Genomic DNA, 20,690 nt, shown 5'->3' with positions numbered 1-20,690 from the left:
GGTCAGAGCTCTCTGTATTAAATGAAATGCTATGCAAGATTTACAGGATAAAAACCAGACAGTATGCCATCATCAGAGGCTAAGTATATTTCTGTACTAGAAAATAATGCATAGAGTCATTTTTTATGTAAGGAATATCTGATCAATCCATCAGTCAACTTAATGATAATTTTTAAGTCATTTCAAAGCAATTTTTACATTAAATAGTACAGAGATGAACACTTTGAAAGAAATGTTCGTAACTACATCTGGTGGTAATCAGGGGGTTTTGCCCTAGGATGTGAATCCGCTGGTTCAAATTATCCTGGAAGAATTTCAGCTTGGGATCCAGCTCTCCAGAGCATGTATTTGACATACAAACGCAAATCTTCACAATCCCTTGAATTGCTGGTGCGCCTTTGCCCATTTACAGAAAAAGCAACCAAGACTTGAGAGGCTAGGAGACTTGTCCCTGGAGTGCACCTGTAGGAAGGGACAGCAACAGACTTCAAAGCCTGCATTGCTCTTCTTTCTCATGCTGTGGCGTTCCACGAATCGGCTTCCCCAACCCAGAGAAAATGCTATCTCCCTTCACTCCTAGCCCCAAGTAAGCAGTGCTTGTTCTAGACAACACCAACAGGTGTACCTTTAAGCAAAGCTTTAGATGTATCTTTAACCTTAAGACATCACAGTGTGGATATAAACTGAAACAAAGAAATGCAGACACTCCAGTGGTGTGATTATTCTGGAACTATCTTCTGAAGTCGCTAAGAAGAGGAACGATGTCAGGGCTCATCGGACTTGTCACAGGGGTTTTTCCCACCGGGAAATGGAACTGAGCAGCCTGTGAGCAGAAGAAAGTGACATGGAAACCCCCGGCAGTTGGAAATGCCATGGCGGAGAGTCTCCACGGGATTCAGAGTAGTCTTAGACGCTTCGAGTCAATTCAGATGGTCCCCGATCCACAGTTTCACGGGAGATGTTGTCTGAACCGTGAGCAGCACTCAGGAGAATCCTCATGGGAGACAGGCTGGCGGCCCGAGCCTGTTCTGTGCCATAAACCTCACGGTGAGAACCAGCAAAGCATATCTGCGGACAAATATTGCCATCCTATCGCTTTGTTTATTTTTGACTATTCCGTTTCTCAGGGAAACAGGAAGTGTAAGAGAAAGGAATGTTTGTATTTTTGTAGGGCAGGTTTAGTTTAATTTTTCTAAATATGCCACCGGTATTTTTCCAAGACACACCAAATGTAGGAGGAGGCGATGCAGAGGGTTCAGAGGTGGGATTCCAAGGGCAGAGAGCGTTAAGCTGGCGGGGGGGTGAAACCACGGAACTCACTCAGCAAACATTTCCTGGGCCCCTCCTTGGGTCTAGGGCAGTTTTGAGAATGAAGAAGGCAGTCAGGGTCTCTATCTTGGGCACCTGGGTGGGTGGAGGGCCCAGTGACTGAGGTTAGGATATTGGAGGAAGAGAGCATTTTGGAGGGGTTCATAAGGTTTCTTGGAAATGTTGAGTTGGAGGTGCCTGTGAGACTACCTCAGGGCTGGGTGTAGGAGGCAGGTTTATAATTCAGGAGAGGCCCCAAGGGTTCAATGATAAGCAACAACAGACACAGATCCACAGCTCTTTATAGGCTTATAGTCCAGTGAGGGAGTTAGACATTTATCCAGCAATCACAAAGACAAATTAAAAATGGCAGAAGTGCTAGGAGAGAGACAGAGGTGAGCCGGCCATGACCTAAGCAGGGAGCTGAGAGCCAGCTTTTTGAAGAAGCAACCTTAGAGCTGAGATCTGAAGCATGGCTGGGAGGAGCTGGGACAGTGTTCCAGGACAATGAAAACAGCATGTGCAAAGGCCCTGCGGCTGGAGGGAGCAAAGCGAGTATCAGGGCCAGAAAGAAATCCAGTGAGTCTGGGATAGAGAGGCTATTGGGGGAAAATGGGTGAGATGGGGGTAGGAAAGAAGGCAGGGACCTGGTCACACAGAGCCCTATAAGCTGTTGTCTCAACTTGTTTCAGTCATCTAGGTGGGAATTTATGGATTTGTCACAGCAGTAGAGAATTGGAAAGGGCTATCAAAGATCATTGTATCCATTCTCCTCCCTCCAGACAGGAGTGTCTTTGTGTGCAGCTTGCGTTCCAAGGAGATTCTGTCAGATACTGCATAACGAGGCTAAGGTTTATCAAGCAGCTGCCGGGATATTTCTGTTCTCTCTTCTGAATGAGTCTTTTTTAAATGCCCAAAACAAACCCTGCTTCTGGGCTGCCCCATTTCTGTCAAAGGCTTCATCAGGCTCCCTGCTCACAACACGGACATCAGGCTTCTTTCTCCTCTCTTCTCCCCTTCCTGTATCTGAGAATTGAATGCGTCCTGTCTATCCGCATTTAACGTTCCCCCTACCCGAGTCCCCAGGATCCCAGCTGTGAAGGGAATAGAATGGGAACTAGTGTGGATTGCTGCCCTACTACATGCCAGTTTATACATCTCCTATCTCAGTGTTAGCCTCTTCACTGGCAGTGAGAATTTAGTGACTCACATCTATGATAACGTTGATTCTTCAAGGATCTTCCTGTTTGGCAGATGAGGAAACTGAGTCACAGAGCAGTCAATGATTTGCCCAAGGGTTCATAACCATAGGTATTGGAACTAGATGTGAAACTTGGGGGTCCCTCCGGCTCCAAAGCTCGTGCTACTCCTACCATTCCCTGAACTGCATGATTATTAGAGTAGCTGGCCTTGTCCTAATGAGTCTGCTGGCCTCCACCCACCTGCCCAAGCAAATCAAATGAGTGGACCCTGTTTCTGGGCACAGGGGAAGCACCTGATGGTGCAATGAATGATTATCTAGAAGTAGTACCGTGTGGGAAGCAGGGCACTGAGCTCTGGCCAAATCCTAGCTCCCCCACTTTCTTACTGAGGCAAGAAACTTCACTTCTGTTGGCCTTCATTTCCTTGTTTGTAAAACACGGGTAAAAATAGGAGCTATCTCATAGAAGTATCAAGAGATTTAGGTGAGGTGATATAGTTAAAGGGCTTAGCACCATGCCAGCCACACTGTAAGTGTTCTAGAAAGGGGAGCTGCTGTTACCGCAGCCTTCAGAAGGGTCTTCCTAAACCTGGTTTGTATATGACTATCCTCTGCACACAAACCCTCAATGGCTGCCCAGTGCCCACAGAGTGCATCCCGAACTCCTACCTCTGATGCAAGCAACCCCCAAGCTTGCCACTCCCCATATTCCTACCCTAGTTCACACTGCTTCCCCAGCAAGCATCTGCACAAACCAGCCTTATCAACAGCTTGTCCCGAAATCCTTTCTGATTCTACTTGTTAGCACATGATACCTCTCCCTGCCAGGGGAGGCTTTCTCTAACACCCATCCAACAATATACTACCATGCACAGCGTCTACTATATCCAGTCCTCGTGTGGAGCCTGGAGATACAGTGGTAAATAAACCAAAAGAGACTCTTAACTCTAGGAAACAAACTGAGAGTTGTTGGAGGGGAGGTGAGTGGGGGATGGGGTAATGGGGTGACAGGCATTAAGGAGGGCACGTCTTGTGTTGAGCACAGTGTTATATGTAATTGATGAGTCATAAAATTCTACCTCTGAAACTAATATTAAACAAACAAACAAACTAAGCCCCTTCTTTTGTGCGAGCTCCTATAGGGGAGTGGAGAGATGGACACAAAGGAAATGAACATATAATTGCACTTGGTACCTAGCACTATGGAGGGCAAGTTCAGAATGTGATAGAGAAGACAATAAGAAACACCCACTTTAGACCAGTGGCCAGGGGAAAACTCTCTGGAGACAGAGCATTTCAACTGAGACGCCAAACATGAGAAGGGATTGGCCTTGTCTCAATCTAATATGTGCCCTGCACAGTACTTGCCAGCCACATGGTTCTCACTCAACTAGTGTCCACTGAATTGATTTGAATTAATATTATATTATTGATCACTAGGCAGAGTCTTTCAGAGAAAGAGATCAACATGTGCAAAGGCCCTGTGGCTAGAGAGAGCGTGGCCCATTGAGTAAAAAACTGAAAGTCCTGTGGGTTAATACATAACTAGTAAGCAGAGGTTGGGGTGGGTAGGAGGGAAACACAAAAACAAAACAGAAGCAAGAACTAGATCAGGTGGAGGCTTATAGGCATGAAATGGACACCTAGCTCCTCACTGAAATCTTCCCAAGCTTCTTTAGTCCTTGACTTTTTTCCTCCTCCAGACTCTTTCTGGCCTTGTTTTCTCCATACTTAGCCAGGACTGGACACTGAAAGTGTTTAAATCTCCAGAGACTCATGAATGCAGAGAGAATTGCCTCCTTCTGGGGGAAGCTGCAGAAGGCCCCTCAGAGCCCAGCTTTCTAATTCCATGGCTTGAAGAGAGTGCTATAGTACTAATCTGGGCTCCCGCTGCTCTGACTCCACCCCCACCCCCCCACCAAGAGAACAGCCAGCAATGGCTGGGCCACCCCTACTTATTTTGGCTTCTTGGGAGACTGCTGAATAGAGCCCTTATCAGGGTGGGGATCTCTGGTTTCAAAAATTGATCTGCCTCTTCTAACAGGATGTCAGGCCTCTCACGCCATTGGGCAGTGCTGAACTCTGGGGCCCCCGGGGCATGTGAGCAGGGACAAGGAGCCTGCCAGAGGCTGGTGTGGCCTCCCATCCCCAAGGGGACTAAATAAAGCGATTGTTGGGAAGAGAAGAGAGAAAATAGCCGACAAGATGTTTTTTGTCCTCCATGACCTGTGTTAGGGGAGGGGCTGGCCTGTTGCAAATGAGTGGAAATGGGACTGGCCCTTGGAACACAGCTGAACAGCTAGGGAAGGGAAAGAGCTTGAAAGAGGAGAGAAGCTCCACCATTCCTCACCTGCCTGACCTTGGGAAAATGGCTTGTCTCTGATCTCTTACTTGTCTCATGGGGAAAGGAAGGTGCTATCATATGTAGAGTGCCCAGTACCATTCCTGGCTATTATAAGACACTCCAGAAATGCCATTGTCATTAGCCTGGGAGATTGTATGGTGGGCTGCACCCACTTTCATTTCCTGAGCCCTTAGAAACCCCTTGAGAAACCTACCAGAATGTCTTCAAATTCTGGCAATTTTCCCCTTGAAAAGTTCTTGGCCTGCCTTCTAGGAAGTAGCGTTATGTCCTCCAAAATGGGTCTGTGATTAAAGGAGCAAGACTGATATAAAAAGAAGGTCAAGCAAAGCTTTATTTCGCGCCAAGCATCAAGAATCAAACTGACCGGCCAGGGCGGCACCTCTTACAGAGAGGGAGATCCTTTTCTGTTTCACAGACTAGCTTTTAAGGGCAAAGGCCATGCGGTTGGGCCTGGCCACGCACAGGTGGCCAATGAAACTGTAACACACAGAGGAAACCCCACAGTGATGCTAGGTGACCAATTGAATTACAATTTACCCTAGTAGACATTTGAACTAGCCTATCACACCTTGGTTAGGATTGGCGCCCAAAAGGTGCCCAGAGGGCAGGGCCCATACTCCTTGGTGATTAGGGAGACAGTATGCATCCCCCCACTGATCGTATGTCTCCACCTGCCCTGACCCACCCTTGTATTTGACCTTTGTTACCTGGGGCTGGTTTCTGGGACTTGTTTTTAAGTAAGTCCCCTGGGGGAAGGGGAGCAGGGACAGTTTAAGGGTTAAACTATGTTATTGTTTTAACCTTGATGGAAGCCTCTGGCTAAATAGGTCCTTGCAATTAGGACACTTGTTTGTAAGGATACTTGCACAAAGATATTTGGTAGTCTTGTTTGTAGTAGCAGAGAGAAAGAGAGACAGACAGACAGAATGTTACACAAATGTCTATTAATAGGTAAACGACCAAAGAATTACAGCACCCGTGTCCTGTGGAATATTGTGAAACTTTAAAACTATTGGGTTAAGGATATACCTACTGAGGTGGGAGAAGAAGTGTACATGGCCTGATATTCAGTGAGAAGAACCATTTTAGAAAAAACAAAGAGCAACCTCAACCATATATATATTTGCAAAGATTAAGGATAAAAAGCAATGGGCAGGAGTATGCACTAGACACGCCAGGCAGGTGAGATCCCCAACCCAATGGAGTGGGGAAGGGAATCTAAGAAAAATTAAAAAGACCATGGCAAAATAGGAGGGAAAAACTTAGGGTATAATGTTAAATGAGAAGGTAGATGTCAAATTCTACCTCTAAGATTATTGCAGAACATTCCATTTTTTAACTGGACATATAAATGGGGATTATAAAGTAATATGGACCAATACAAACACTGACTTGATTAGATGATGAGGTTGTGGAGATTCCTCATCTTGGATTTCTATGCTCATTTGAACACTATTATTTCAATTTTTTAAAGCATCACTTTAAAAAAAGAGAAAAAAGAAAAACTCGAGAGTATCTCCTCTTTCTCCACCATCCCCAGGCCAGCCCCGGCCCAACCAGTGGTACTTGGTTTAGTTGTAATCAATTCCAAATTGGTCTATGGCTTGTTAGTGTCTGCAAATACAATCTATGTCTCCTACAGCAAGCAGGTCACTCTCCTTTTCCAGATCTGAACTATTTCCCCACTGCCCATCCAAGAGATCTAGACTCTTGCCTTCAGCTTTGAAAGCCCCCAGCAACCTGGCCCCAAATTGCCTCTTTCTTCTCTCCAACACCAGCCTAGAGCCTTCCCATCCAGTTCTAAAAAGAATGCTATTCCCAGGGTGCCTATGTGTCTCAGTCCATGTGTCAGGTGATGTGTCCAACTTTTGCTATCAGCTCAAGTCTTGATCTTAGGATTGTGAGTTGCCCTGCACTAGACCACACTGGGCATGAAGTCTACCTCTCTAAAACAAGAAATTTTGGCTCTGTCTCCTGTGTCCTGCATAGCATAAAACACAGTGTCAGCCACCTACTTCTCACTCCAGTGAATTCATTTGATTCAATATTATTGTATGAATCATTATAATTAGAAGAATTTATTGTGCCCTAGATACACATGTGGTCCCCAGGGAAGTGTGCCTTGGTAGACAGAGTGCTTGATTGAGAGTCAAAACTCATGGCCTTGACTTCTTTTTTATTTTAAGATTTTATTTCTTTCTTTATTTATTTTAGAGATGGTACGGGCTGAGGAAAGGAAGAGAGAATCTCAAGCAGAAAACTCGCCAAGTACAGAACCCAGTGCAGGGCCCAATCTCATAACCCTGAGACCATGACCTGGACTGAAATCAAGAGTCAGACACTTAACTGACTGAGTCAACCAGGTGTCCTAAAACTTATGGGCTTGACTTCTCATTCTGCTATTGTGGGGCATGAAAACAATCGCTTTTACTCTTTGGGCTTCAGTTTCTAGGAGGACACACACATGTATTAGTTTCCTGTTGCTGCTCTAACAAACTAAGCTGTCAAAAAGAACACCTCTTTATTATCCCACAAATCTGTAGATTAGAAGTCCAAGCTGGCATGTCAAGGTGCCCTGCTTAGGGTTTCATAAAGCTGAAATCAAAGTGCCAGCACATTGTGTTTTCCTCAGGAGCTCAAGATCCCCTTCCAAGCTCCTTCCTGTCAGGACAGAATTCAGTTCTTTACAATGAGGTACACCTAGGGCCCCCATTTCCTTGTTGGCTATCAGACAGGCTCCACCTTTGGTTCTGGGAGGCTGCCCCCATTTCTTCTCAAGTACCCCCATCTCAAAGCAGGAATAGTGTGCTGAATCCCTCTCCTGCTTTGACTCTCTGCTTCCCCCTTTTGCCACCAGCCTGAGATGGTACTCCACTCCTAGGGTCTCATGTGATTTGATTAGATCCTCCCAGATATATCCATATTTTAGGGTCACATGAGCCATATAACATAAAACAGTCCTTATATGGCTTTGTATAACAATCTCATCACATTTGCGGCCTCCAGAGATTAGAGTGGGACACCTTGGGGAGCATTCCTAGAAATTTTACTTCCCACCACATGGAAACATGGGGTCTAGACAAGATGATTGCTAAGTTCCTTTAGATTTCCCTTGTTGGACTTCATTTCACCCCCTGCCATACTATCACATACTGCCAAGCAGCAACCTCTGCTCTCCTTCCTCCTTCATCTAGCCTTTCTTCACCTCTGTCCTTACTACCATGAACTAGTGTCAGCTCCTTCCTCCCCTCAGCCCTACTTTACACTTTGAGTTTGAACCTCCCCTGAGTGCTAAGCAGTATGACATTCCTTATTTCATTTCTTCTTCCCACAACCATCAAGTAAGCTAGGCAATATCATCCCCATTTTGCAGATCCAAGAACTAAGTTTTAAAAAGGTTAGATATCTAGCCCCAGATTAGAGAATAAGTTTAACTCCAACACCCACATTCTTTCCAGTACCCATCAGCATGAGGGAAGAAAATGAGGCCAGAAGAAGTGGAGGGGAAGACAGAGCACACCCATTCCCCCATCCCACATGCTCCAGCTTGAAATGAGATAGAGATAAAGCCCCAGAAGTGACCTGGGCAGTTCTTGGATGGCTGGTGGTGTCCGGAGTCTGTTAATGAATGGCTGGGTATGACAACTCTTCTGGGGAATGAAAGCCACTTGGTGAAAGTGCACCCATTCATTCCACTTCACATCCCTTGGGTTGGTAAAATTTAATTCTTTCAACCTCAGGTGTTGGGGGCTCTTTCTCTGCCTGTGAGAGCGTAAGTCGGTATAACTACTTTGGAGAGCAAATTTGGCAATACCTGGCAAAACTGAGAAGAGCGTTGCTTAGCCCTAGCAATTCCGCTCCTGTGCATGTGCCCTGGAGAAACTCCCCTGCACATGCAGGGGGGATGCACTAGTATCATTTATTGGAAAAATAGAAATCACCTAAATGTGTATCAGCAGGAAGTAGACAAATGGTAATGTGTTCATATACTAAAATACTATGTAGCTGTAAAAATCTAATCCACATAGAGGAGCCGTATAGAGGAGCATGCATGAATCTCACAAATATAATGTGCTTAAAAAGATCATCAAAAATAGTTTGTTTCAATACCACTACATAAAATTTAAACATGTGTACTGTATATTGTTTGAGAATCATATAGTTAAAATATGTTAATAATACTTAAAATATGAATAAGTGTGAGGCAATAATAAACATATCATAAATAAAATTATATCATGATGATTACCTCTGGGTGGGAGAGAAGAGAGTGCAGTCAGAAATTCTATCAGGGATCTCATCTATGTGGGCAGTGGCTTATTTCTTAAGTGGGGTGATGGCCATGATAATGCTCTTTAAGTCTTTTTCATATGTGAAATATTTTGTAATAACTATTAAATGGACAAGTAATCACTACCAGGAATATGCTTAGCACAGAACAGTAAGTGGAAAGAGCAGGAAGCAGAAGTGGATATTCAGTATACTCCCAAGGTAGAACAAATGGGAAGAAAAAAAATGTGGATTTTTAAAAAAGAAGACCATTTTGGAAGGGAGGGGAGTAGGGGGAATAGGTAAGCCTGGTGGTGAGTATTAAGGAGGGCACGTATTGCATGGAGCACTAGGTGTGTTGCATAAGCAATAAATCTTAGAACACTGAAAAAATAAAATTTACCAAAAAGGTAAAATAAAATGTTAAAAAAAAAAACCAACAGATAATACATCTGTTGAAAGTCTGAGGATGATCTTTATTGTCTTCTGTATAATAACAATATAATACTTCATTACATTTTCCAAAATTTTTACATAGTGAGTACATACTGCTTTTGAAATCAAAATCAAATATTGGCCTTTTTTAAAAGATGCATTTGTTCTCTCTAAGCACCAAGACATGATAAATTATAGCCTGGGGGTGCCTGGGTGACTGAGTCATTTGAGCATCTGACTCTGGGTTTTGGCTCTGGTCATGAGCTCATGGGTCATGGGATCGAGCCCCATGTCAGTCTCTGCACTCAGCAGAGCCTCTGTTTGAAGGGTCTCTCCCTCTGTTTCTCTCCCCCACTTGTGTGCTCATGCTCTCTCTCTCTCTCTCTCTCTCTCTCTCTGTTTCTCTCAGATAAATAAATCTTTTTTTAAAAATCAGCATCAAAAAGGGGAAAATTTTTTTATTCAACATCTACTACAGGAAGCCCTGAGCTAGATCTTAGTGAAAACCTTTCACATCAGGCTTGGAGTCTGACAGGCCCACCTTTAAGCCCAAGTTCCACCCCTTCCCAGCACCTACCTTGAGTCTCAGAGTTCCTATTTGTGAAATGGTGATTAAAAACCTTCCCTACTTACCTCATGGAGCCATTGCATGGGTACAATGAGATGAGGCCCATCGAATGACTCTGTGACCCACAGCAGACCCTTCAAAGCACCTACAGCAGCACCTCCATGTCAGACTAGACTCTGGGCACCAAGAGAAAAGAGCCAGTTTCTTCCTCTCAAGGCAGCCAGAGAGTCAGTACAGACAGCACTGTCAGGGACAACCCAGGACCAAGGACAGATGGCCCAGAGAGTGGAACATGATTACCCATTGTCAGGTAGATCCAAGTAAGGGGACTGAAGTTACTACTAAATAATTAGAAGGGAAAACTTTTACCCTCAAGCACCTCCAAGTAGACTTGTAGACACCAAGCAAACTCATCTCAAACAACATATGAACAGTTAAGGGAGGAAATGCATAGCCTAAGTTTGAACCTGGTGCCCTCACTTCCCAGCTGAGTGACCATGGTCCTGAGTAAGCACCTAATCTTTTGAGCCCCTCTCCTCCTCTAAAGAGAAGCATGCATGCCTCCTAGGTCTTGCTGAGAGGACTGGTTGAATGAAGCACAGACTCCTTACCAAGCACCTTCTCTGGGCCAAGCTATGTTCCTGGAGCTAAGGACACTAAAGGGAACAGCGAGACAAGTAGCATGGCTCTCGAAGGGAGATGATACACAGCGATTGCCCAGAACAGTGCCCAAAAGGGTGCAGCTAATACATGTCTGCGCCCATGGTGGCATGACCACTGTTAAGAAACCTCATAGGGTGGCCTGGAGAGGGCTTGGGGGAGGGAGTGTGTTTCAAGATACGTGAAGGTTTTTGAGGGATGATGTAAGGCAGAACCATGGTGGGAGTCACGAAGCTGTGGTTCATTGGGTACTTAAAACGTAAAGGCTTCACATGTAATAATTTATTTGATCCTCGCAGCAACCCTGTGGGATGGACACTCATCGTCCCCATGTTACAGGTGAGCAAATTGAGCCACAGATCATGTAAAACTCGCCTAAGGTTGCACAAGTGGTGAAGCCAGGATCCGAAACCAGTCGCTTTGTTCCTCCCTGCAATCTCTCGGTGGGTGCCCCAGGCAGGCTGCTTTTAAGTGCTCAGGGCTTCTTTTGGAAGCCCAGATCGCTGGCATTTCGCGCATTGGAGCTGCAGCAGGATGACCATCTGTCAAAGCGTTCTTGTGGGGATTCTGGGTAATAGCAGATGACTGAATCTTCTACAGAACAGGCGGAGCCCAGTGTCTCTCGGAGGCAATACTCTGGGATGCTAATGAGTGATTTCCTCTTGTCTCTTACAGCTCACAGCGCCCCACTTCCCTGTGGTGGTCAAGCTGGGACACGCCCATGCCGGAATGGGAAAGGTATGAGAAGCAGCTTTTAGACCCACATTCATACCCATGCAGCCTCCCCAGCCTGCTTGTTCCCCTCTCCCTCTGTCCCCCGCCAGCCCCACCTTGGCTCCATGGCCCAGAACAGTGTTGGAGGAGCCCAGGATGCAGGATGCACCCTGTCCTCCCCACCCCTTGCCAACCCCCCCGCCAAGCTCCTGTACCATGAGTGTCTCTCTAGCTCAGTCTGTACCCACTGAGCCCTGCCTGGAGTTGCTAGCTAATTGTTTCCTATGATTGTGGATTCAGAGCAACGAATGTAAATCATTTTCTAGATGCTGATTCTTTTGTTCCCATCCTCATTTCCATGGTGGCTCTCTAAACTCCAGTCTTACTCACGTCCCCGCCACACCTGCGGGGCCAGGACCTAGAAGAAGGTGAACACATAAGGCTCTATGGAGGAAGGCCCTGGAGTCAGTTAGCTTCTGCAAGAGTAAATCATATATGTTACACAGTCACAGCTGACATATTTGTCATAATTGGTCAGATCCTTTCAGCTGCAAGTGTGGAAACGTGACTCAAATCAGGAAGCGAAAGAGAATCCATTGGTTCCAGCCACCGGGAAGTCTAGGAGAGTTCTTGATAGGTCTGCGCAGAGCTGGCTTCAGGAGGCCAAGCAATGCTATCAGAGCTCGGTCTCCTGTATTTCTTGACCTTGTTTATCTCTGCCTGGTGTTTTCTTCAGATAGTCAAGATGGCTTGGGGACCTACCCTGGTCCCCAAGCTCACTGTCACAGAGGAAGAAAGACCAGCATCTTTATATTAACCCCACAGTGGAAGGCTGGTCAGCCTTGCTCGGATTCCTAGGCCCATCCGCTAACCAGCGCATGTGAAGATGAGTACAGCCAGTCGAACCGTGTGAACCAGGATGTCCACAGGAAAGGGAGATTTACTCCTAAAAAAGAGGGGTGGGAGTGTGGGGAAACGTGGGGGCCACCACAGGCCTCCTCTCAAACCTCTGGCTCAAATAAATAGAAACCTTGATCTGAGTAGGCCCAGCCCCCTCATAAATAAGCCTGCACCTGGCACCTTTATTCTTCCCCACCCTCTAATACCTTCTATGTCATCTGTTCCCACCTAAACTTCATCCCCTTCAGGCAGCAAAGGGCCAGACGGGTCAGGGCACGACCCACAGCTCTGACATTCATGTGAACTTGAACAAGTTGCCATCTGACCTCTCTTGACCTTCTCTGTCAAAGGGTGATGATTCTAAAAACCGTCTTTAAAAGAAATCCTTCCTTTAAAATACTTCATCTTCCTGAAAGGACACACCGTGAGGGCAGGGGTCTTACCTATTTGCCCACTGCCATATCCCTGGGGGCCAGTAGCCCCTCGGCTTGTTGGGTAAACGGATGGATGAGGGGCCCCCTCTTTAGACATATTGCTGTGTCTGTGTCCCTGCGGCCCCTCCCCGCAAGCCCTCCTGCACCTCTGCCCCTGGGCTCTGGCACTGCCCTTGCCTTAGTCCTCAGTGACTCTCTGCTGCTGAATGAGCAGGCACTTTACCGTCCTCATGGGAGCTGACCTTCCTGTATCTCTTAAAGCTGCTGGTTTTCCCTTCCGCCCAAAACTCCTTCTCCAGTGGCCTTTAACTCATGCTCCTCTCCTGGCTTTCCTGTCTCTACCAGTTCTTCACAGTCTCCTTCGTGTTGTTTTCTTGCTGCACCATCTTTAACGTGCACGTACCTGCACTCTCAGCTCCTAAGGTCACCTGCGTGCCAATAGTCCCCGGGTTGGATTTCTCATCCAGAGCCTCAGCTCTTAAATCCAGTTCCCTCCTCTACATGTCCCGCTGGTCTTCCATGGAAACCTCAGACTCTAACAGTCCCAGAGAGCCTTCTCCCCCTCCTTGTCTTCCTCCTCCTCCGCCTCCTCCTGTGGCTGTCTCTGCAGCAGGAACCTTCAGTCCCTCCATTGTCTCAAAGCAAAAATCTGGGAGTCGGCTCCCCACTCTATGTCTAATAGGTTGTCAGGTCTTTTCACTTGCCTTTGTTAACGTTGCTCAAACCCATCCTTTCCTTTCCACCCACTGCCACCATCTTGGACAACTCTGGTAAAGTGTTCCCAAGAATTAAATTCTGTATCTCAAGCTTCAAATGATCCCAGACAGGAGATACTTAGAGATACTGAAGCAATGCTCAGAGGAGGGGGTGCTCTGAGAAACTCTGGCCCAACAGGGACTCCTCCATGGAAAGGAGGACACATATCCAAAGATAAAAAGTGTCACTGGCTAGAATAAACTGAGGTTTGCAGAAATACTGACATCAAGGGAAAAAGGCTCTTCTCCTTCAGTAGGCAATGAGAAAACTATCGGGAATGGCCTGGGCATGCCAACTGAGCAGGTGATGTCATATTCATGTCTGAGAGGGAGAAAAACAAAATTGGTACCTTCCATGGTACTTCTACTTCTCTCAAGAGGGAAGATGGTCTTTCTGGAGACCAGCAAAGAGAACATTCCTAGGAGGAAACTGGTGAAGAGGTTGCCAATGGACTCAGTGTTGGTAGAAATCTACCTAGGTCCCCGCTGCCATCATCAATTATATTTTGCTCCTGTGTTTGTATATATTGAATAGTGCCTACGTGGTGCTGAGAACCAGAAGATAAATAGGACCCAGTTTCTGCTGTCAAGGAATTGAGGAGACAGGCACGTAAATAGGTATAATGTGTGTCACGGGTCTAATAGGAGGGTGTGCAGTGAGTATGGGGATTGAAGAAAAGAGCTTAATTCCACCTAGAGGATAGGAGAGTGGAAAGAAGTTCCATGTCTGGGGAACTGTGCATGGTTTGCTGTGCCTTGAGGTAGAAGGAGTTCTAGCAAACAAGAAAGATCCAAAGAGCCAAAGAGATGGGCTGATACTCTCTTAACAAAGAATAGAGGCTGTCACAAGACACAGAAATCAAAATATAGTGAGACACTATGTAGTTTGGGGGCACTTAGGTAAGAGGTGATCATGTGAAGGATCATGGGTTGCTTAGAAATCAGTCAGGCTAGAGCAATGGTTCTCATGGGAGGAGGAGAATTCTGCCTCCACGGGGCAATTTTGGTTATCACAACTGGGGGTGGGGTTGGTCCTACTGGCATCTGGTATCTACTGAGTGGAGACCAGGGATGCTGCTGGGAACAGCCCACAGTGCCTGAGCCAATCCCACAACAAAGAATTACACAGCCCAAAATGTCAATAGTGTCTAGGTTGAGAAACCAGGGACAAAACTAATTTCTTTTTTTTCTTTTTTTTTTTTTTTTAAAGATTTTATTTATTTATTTGTAAGAGAGAGAGAGAGTGAGAGCGAGCACAGGCAGACAGAGTGGAAGGCAGAGTCAGAGGGAGAAGCAGGCTCCCTGCGGAGCAAGTAGCCCGATGTGGGACTCGATCCCAGGATGCTGGGATCATGACCTGAGCCGAAGGCAGCTGCTTAACCAACTGAGCCACCCAGGCGTCCCAAAACTAATTTCATTTACTTTGTTGAAACTCTTACCAGTCCAGAAACCAGAGGAAGCAGTGGTTATTATAGAGTTCAACAGGCTTCAAAGTCTGTTCAAAGCATTGTAATTATTCAGATGCTAAAGCCTATGTTGTTCAAATAGGTTTGGAAAATGCTGTGTAAGTTTTTATTTTATTCTTTTTAATATCTTTTTTATTTTTTATTTACATTCATGTAATTAATATATAGGGTATTATTAGTTTCTGAGGTAGAGCTCAGTGATTCATCAGTCTTATATAACACCAAGTGCTCATTATATCACATGCCCTCCTTAATCCCCATCCCCCTGTTACCCCCCCCCCAGCAACCCTCAGTTTGTTTCCTATGATTTAGAGTCTCCTATAGTTTGTCTCTCTCTCTGATTTCATCTTGTTTTATTTTCCCCTCCCTTCTCCTATGATCTTCTGTTTTGTTTTTTTAAATTCCACAAAGGAATAAGATCATATGGTAATTGTCTTTCTCTGATTGACTTATTTCACTTAGCATAATACCCTCTAGTTCCATCCATGTCTTTGAAATGGCAAGATCTCTTTTTTTTTTTTTCCCTGTATTCCATTGTATATATATATACCATATCTTCTTTATCCATTCATCTGTCAATGGACATTTGGGCTCTTTCCATAGTTTGGCTATTGTGGACATTGCTGCTACAAACATTAGGAGACAAGTGCCCCTTCAAATCACTACATTTATATCTTTGGAGTAAATACCTTTTAGTGTAGTTCCTGGGTCATAGGATAGCTCTATTTTCAACTTTTTAGGAACCTCCATACTGTTTTCCAGAGTAGCTATACCAGCTTGCATTCCCACCAACAGTGTAAGAGGATTCCCCTTTCTAAAGTAAGTTTTTAGTGTGGAACTTAAGAGTCATGAATTTGCTTAGATACACTGTTGGGGGAAAAGAATGTGAAAGATGTGCTGAATTCCCCAGACTTAGCTGACCACAGGAACCTTTGTCCATTTTTTTATTGTGTCCTCTTATTAGTTTATAAGAACTCTTTCCATATTAAGCACTTGTCTTACTTTGCAACTCTTTTTCTCCATTTGACAGTTACATGTCCATTTTATTATTTAGTTTTTAAGCATTTTTAAAGGCTTTTTTTTTTAATGTAGTCAAATGTTTCCATCTTTGGGAGTCAGCGTGTTATAGTGGCTCAGGGTGTTGATTTGAATCTAGCAAGTTAAGTTATGTAGCCTCCCCCGCCTTTGGTTTCTTCATATGTACAAGCAGATAATCACAGTAGCAACCTCATAAGCCGGTTGACATGATGCATGTCAAGCATCCAGTGCCTGGAACATGGTGGGATCTCAATAAATACTAGCTGTCATGAGTATTAAGAATGTTCAGGGGCACTCAGCTGGCTGGATCAGACGATGGAGCACACAACACTTGATCTCGGGGTCATGAGTTTGAGCTCCACAACGCATGTAGAGATTACTTGAAGAATGCTCAGACATGCTCTGGGAACCTAAACTTGAAGTCAATAAAGGAGATATGACTAAACAGCATCATCTGTCAAAGACTATATTCCATTTGGCTGTAACTTCAGGATGAGTCAGATGAGTAAGGAGTTGCCAAAACCTCTCATCCATAAATACACAATAAATAGATGAAAATGGGCTCACCCACATCAGTCATTAGGGAAATGCAAATTAAAACCACAACAAGATGCCACTTTGTAACCACCAAAAGAGCTAAAATTGAAAAGATGAATAATGCTAAGCGTTGGCAAGGACATGGAAGAACTGGAACTCACACACACAACTACTAAAAGTGTGAATCGATAAAACTGTTTTGGAAGATAGGTTGATATTATCCGCTGAAAGGTTGCACAAAAGTTCTGTTAGGGCTGGCTAGCCTAAATGCATGTGTGTGCTCACCAGTGTTTTTATAGCAGGTCATTCATAATTGCCAGAACCCAGGCACTACCCACATATCCATTAAAAATAGAATAAATAAAGTACAGTATATTCAGACAAGTGGGAAACTTCCAGGTCATTCATAATTGCCAGAACCCAGGCACTACCCACATATCCATTAAAAATAGAATAAATAAAGTACAGTATATTCAGACAAGTGGGAAACTTCCAGCAATGAGAATGAAGGAACTACAGTTATAAGTAACAATGTGCACACCTTCCATACATGTATTTCATTGAGTGAAATAAGTCACATACAAAAGAATCCCTATTTTAATGATTTCATTTATAGGAAACTCAAAAACCAGGGAAACAAAACCATAGCTTAAAATGGGATAGGCATTTAGATGATACAATGTTTAAGGAAAACAAAAATGTTATTACCAAAAAGAGTAGAAGTTGCCTTTGTAGAGGAGGAAGGAGTGATTGTGGGGAAGAGGCAGGAGTGAACAGTTCTAGTTCTGGATGTGGATGTTTACTTTGTGATAGATACCTCGTTGGACTGTTCTTTTTGGACTATGCAATCCTCTCTATATGTGTTATAGTTCAAAGTAAAATAAGGCTTAAAAAATGGAATCTGCTCTTAGGATATATTCATGGAGATCTGATGTCCAGAATATAGTGACACTCCTGTGCTGCCCTGGTCAGTCTGTGGCCAGGAGATTGTTTTGGGTTCTGGGCTCTACATCCATTCTGGGTGTTTGAGACAGCCATTGACAAATCAGTGTGTCCCAGGGAAGGTTAAATGAGCAAAGAAGGAAAGAGGCATCTGCTAGGGATAGTGTCGGCAGCCTCTGCAGAAACGTAGAGAATCGTCATGGGCAGATGTGGTGGGACTTGTAATAAATCTAGCAGGCAGAGCTGGGACCAAAGTTAGGAGGAAATGAACAAATGTCAATATGTCAATGGAGCAAATTTCTAACAGTTGGAGGGGAACATTAATGGAATAGATGGTCATTTAGGGAAGAAGTTCTCATCAACACAGATTTGGAGCAAAGATGCATACTTACTGGAAAGTTTCAGGACCATTTAAGCATTGCATGAGCTCTTAGCCTGAGATTTTGAAACCCCTGAAATTGGGACAAATCTCTGTATATGTTTTTGGGAGGGGTGTGTGTGTGTTTATGTGCAGGTATGATACAAACTTTCTGGGTGGGAAAGGGTCCATAGCTTCTTTCAGCTTCTCACAGGGGTCTGTAACCCTTCCAAAGGTTAAGAAACCCTGGAGACACTTCTATGTATCTTTCAATGATGAGAGTCTGTGGTTATTTTCAATAGTACAAGCAGTCCATTAAAAGGAATGGCACAATATCATGTTACTATCAGAGGATTAGAAGTCAAGTTCAAGGCCAGTTGCCAGTTGGGGGGTGGGGGGTCGTTAACGTTTATGGTGTCTGGATTTAAGGTTTTGGGGTTGGGGTCCAGGTTGACCATTTCCTGGCCATGTGTCCTTGGGGATGTTATTTAATATCTCTGTGCCTCAATTTCCTCATCTCCAAATGGGGACAATATCGCCCTCCTGGGGTTGTAATGAAGATAGAATAAATCACCTTGGGAGAGTGCCTGGTAAACATTCACTGAATGGGAACTTTAAAAACCCACTACAAATATAAACTGTTATTCTGATTACTTAACTGCTTGTCTGGGCAACATCCCCAGGAGAGGCCAAAATAACAAGTTAACTCCACCCTGGGAGGTGCCTTAGCCTTATTTCATAGATTCACAGACTATCAGGGCTTGAGTCCTGGCACCTCATCTAGAAGATAAGAACGTGAGGCCCAGAGAGGAGAAGGTTTTGCCCGAGGCCACATATTGAGAGAGCATCCCCAATAACAGAGCAGAAAGGGAAAGAAAAGACCTTTGAGATTATCTGACTCCAACCCATACTTTAGAGATAAGAGCAGTAATAATAACAAAACATAATAACTACAATAATAATAAAACCTAATGCTTAATAGAGTTTACTCTGGGGGTGTCTGATGGCTCAGCCAGTTGAGCGCCTGCTTCAGTCAGGTCATGATCTTAGGGTCCTGGGATCGAGCCCCGTATGAGGCTCCCTGCTCAGCACGAAGCCTGCTTCTCCCTCTCCCACTCCCCCTGCTGTGTTCCCTCTCTCGCTGTCTCTCTTTCTCTCTCCCTCTCTCTGTCTCTGTAAATAAATAAATAAATATTTTAACAAAATAATAATAAAAATTTTTTTAAAATAGAGTTACTCTATGTGGGCACTATTTTAAGTGCTTGAGATACATTCACTCATTGAGTGCAATCTTTATAACTACCCCATGAGGTAGGTAGAGTTGGTAACCTCCCCTTTACAGATGAGGAAACTGAGGCAGAGGGAGTAGGTGGTGGAGTTGGTGTCCGACCCCAGACAGTCTAGTTCCAGTGCCTGAGCTCACAGAGGTGAAGGACACTGACATGGTCACAGGCTGATAAGCCCAGACCTGGAAATCCTAACTTTTCCCCTGCATGCACAGGGGCTGCTGTCCTTCTAAGCCTGGAGTAGTGAGTGACAGGGTTCAGGTGTCCCTGCATCTGCGCTGGAGCATCAAGGTGGCATGCTCCTCAACTCCATGTTTCCAGCAGCCCAGGCATCTTGCACACCCCACTGGGTCAGGGCTGCTTCTGTCATGAGCTCTGAGCAACCTGGACTTAAGTATCATCTCTTGGACTGACTCATTCAGCGAGCTTTTCCCAGCATCATCCGCTCTTTAAGTGGGAGTCATGGCCCAAGAACACAGCAGTGGAGGAGGGAGGATGAGGAATGAGCAAATGGACAAATGGAACCCAGGGGAGCCATGAAGAAACCAGAAGGTTCCCCAGCACCTGGGAGACCGCCAGAGAGTTCAGCAGAAGCCAAGTTGGGTGAGAGCAGGGGAGGGGTGTGAGCCAGCAAGGTGTCCCAGGGGAGCAGCTTTCAAGGTCCCTGCCAGACCATGAAGTAGGACAGGGAGGGACCCTCACCCATCCCACCACCCTCCCTCTTAATTCTCCCTCCCCCCACGTCCTCTCTCACCTACCCACCACTCCCTTGGGATGACCACTGGCCTCATGTATTCTCTGCTTCTCTTGAGCAACATGGACCCTTAGTGGAGGATCTATCTGTCCTTTACATGTTAGTGAAAATTTTGAGCACTGTGTTCTCCTTTTCAAAACCTCTTGCCTGAGGTTGTCTGTTCTACCAGCACAATATAAACCACCCATTCTCATTATTCATGGATTCCATACAAATTCAACTATTCACTAAAATTTATTTGTTATTTGTAATCCCCAAATTGACTCACAGCACTTTCATGCTCATTCTGAGACATACGCAAAGCAGCCAATAATGGGCATGTTCCCGGCTGAGGTCCAGCAAGGCAATGTTCCGCCTGTTTCAGCTCTCATACTATAAACAAGTGTCCTTTTCTCCCGTGTGGCTTGTATGTAGAGCCACACTACACATTCTTGCATTTCTCGTGTTGATTTTATTGTTTAAAATGCTGCCCCACGGGCGCCTGGGTGGCTCAGTGGGCTAAGCCGCTGCCTTCGGCTCAGGTCATGATCTCAGAGTCCTGGGATCGAGTCCCACATCGGGCTCCCTGCTCAGCGGAGAGCCTGCTTCCCTCTCTCTCTCTCTCTCTCTCTCTCTCTCTGCCTGCCTCTCCATCTACTTGTGATTTCTCTCTGTCAAATAAATAAATAAAATCTTAAAAAATAAATAAATAAAAATAAAA

At 45.1% G+C, this 20,690-nt stretch overlaps 1 protein-coding gene across 1 annotated transcript in view; it reads left to right on the top strand.

The window, feature by feature from the left end:
- SYN3 (synapsin III) overlaps positions 1-20,690 on the top strand; it is a 455,052-nt gene that overhangs the window by 366,581 nt on the left and 67,781 nt on the right. Inside the window, exon 7 of the mRNA XM_059186781.1 lies at positions 11,482-11,544. Within this exon, the coding sequence (XP_059042764.1) occupies positions 11,482-11,544 (63 nt within the window). The remainder of the gene's footprint in view (positions 1-11,481; positions 11,545-20,690) is intronic.

This window comes from Mustela lutreola, chromosome 8 (genome assembly GCF_030435805.1).
Source record: "Mustela lutreola isolate mMusLut2 chromosome 8, mMusLut2.pri, whole genome shotgun sequence".
Classification (NCBI taxonomy): Eukaryota; Metazoa; Chordata; class Mammalia; order Carnivora; family Mustelidae; genus Mustela; species Mustela lutreola.
Note: the sequence above shows the minus strand (reverse complement) of the source record. Positions and strands in the feature narration are given on the sequence as shown.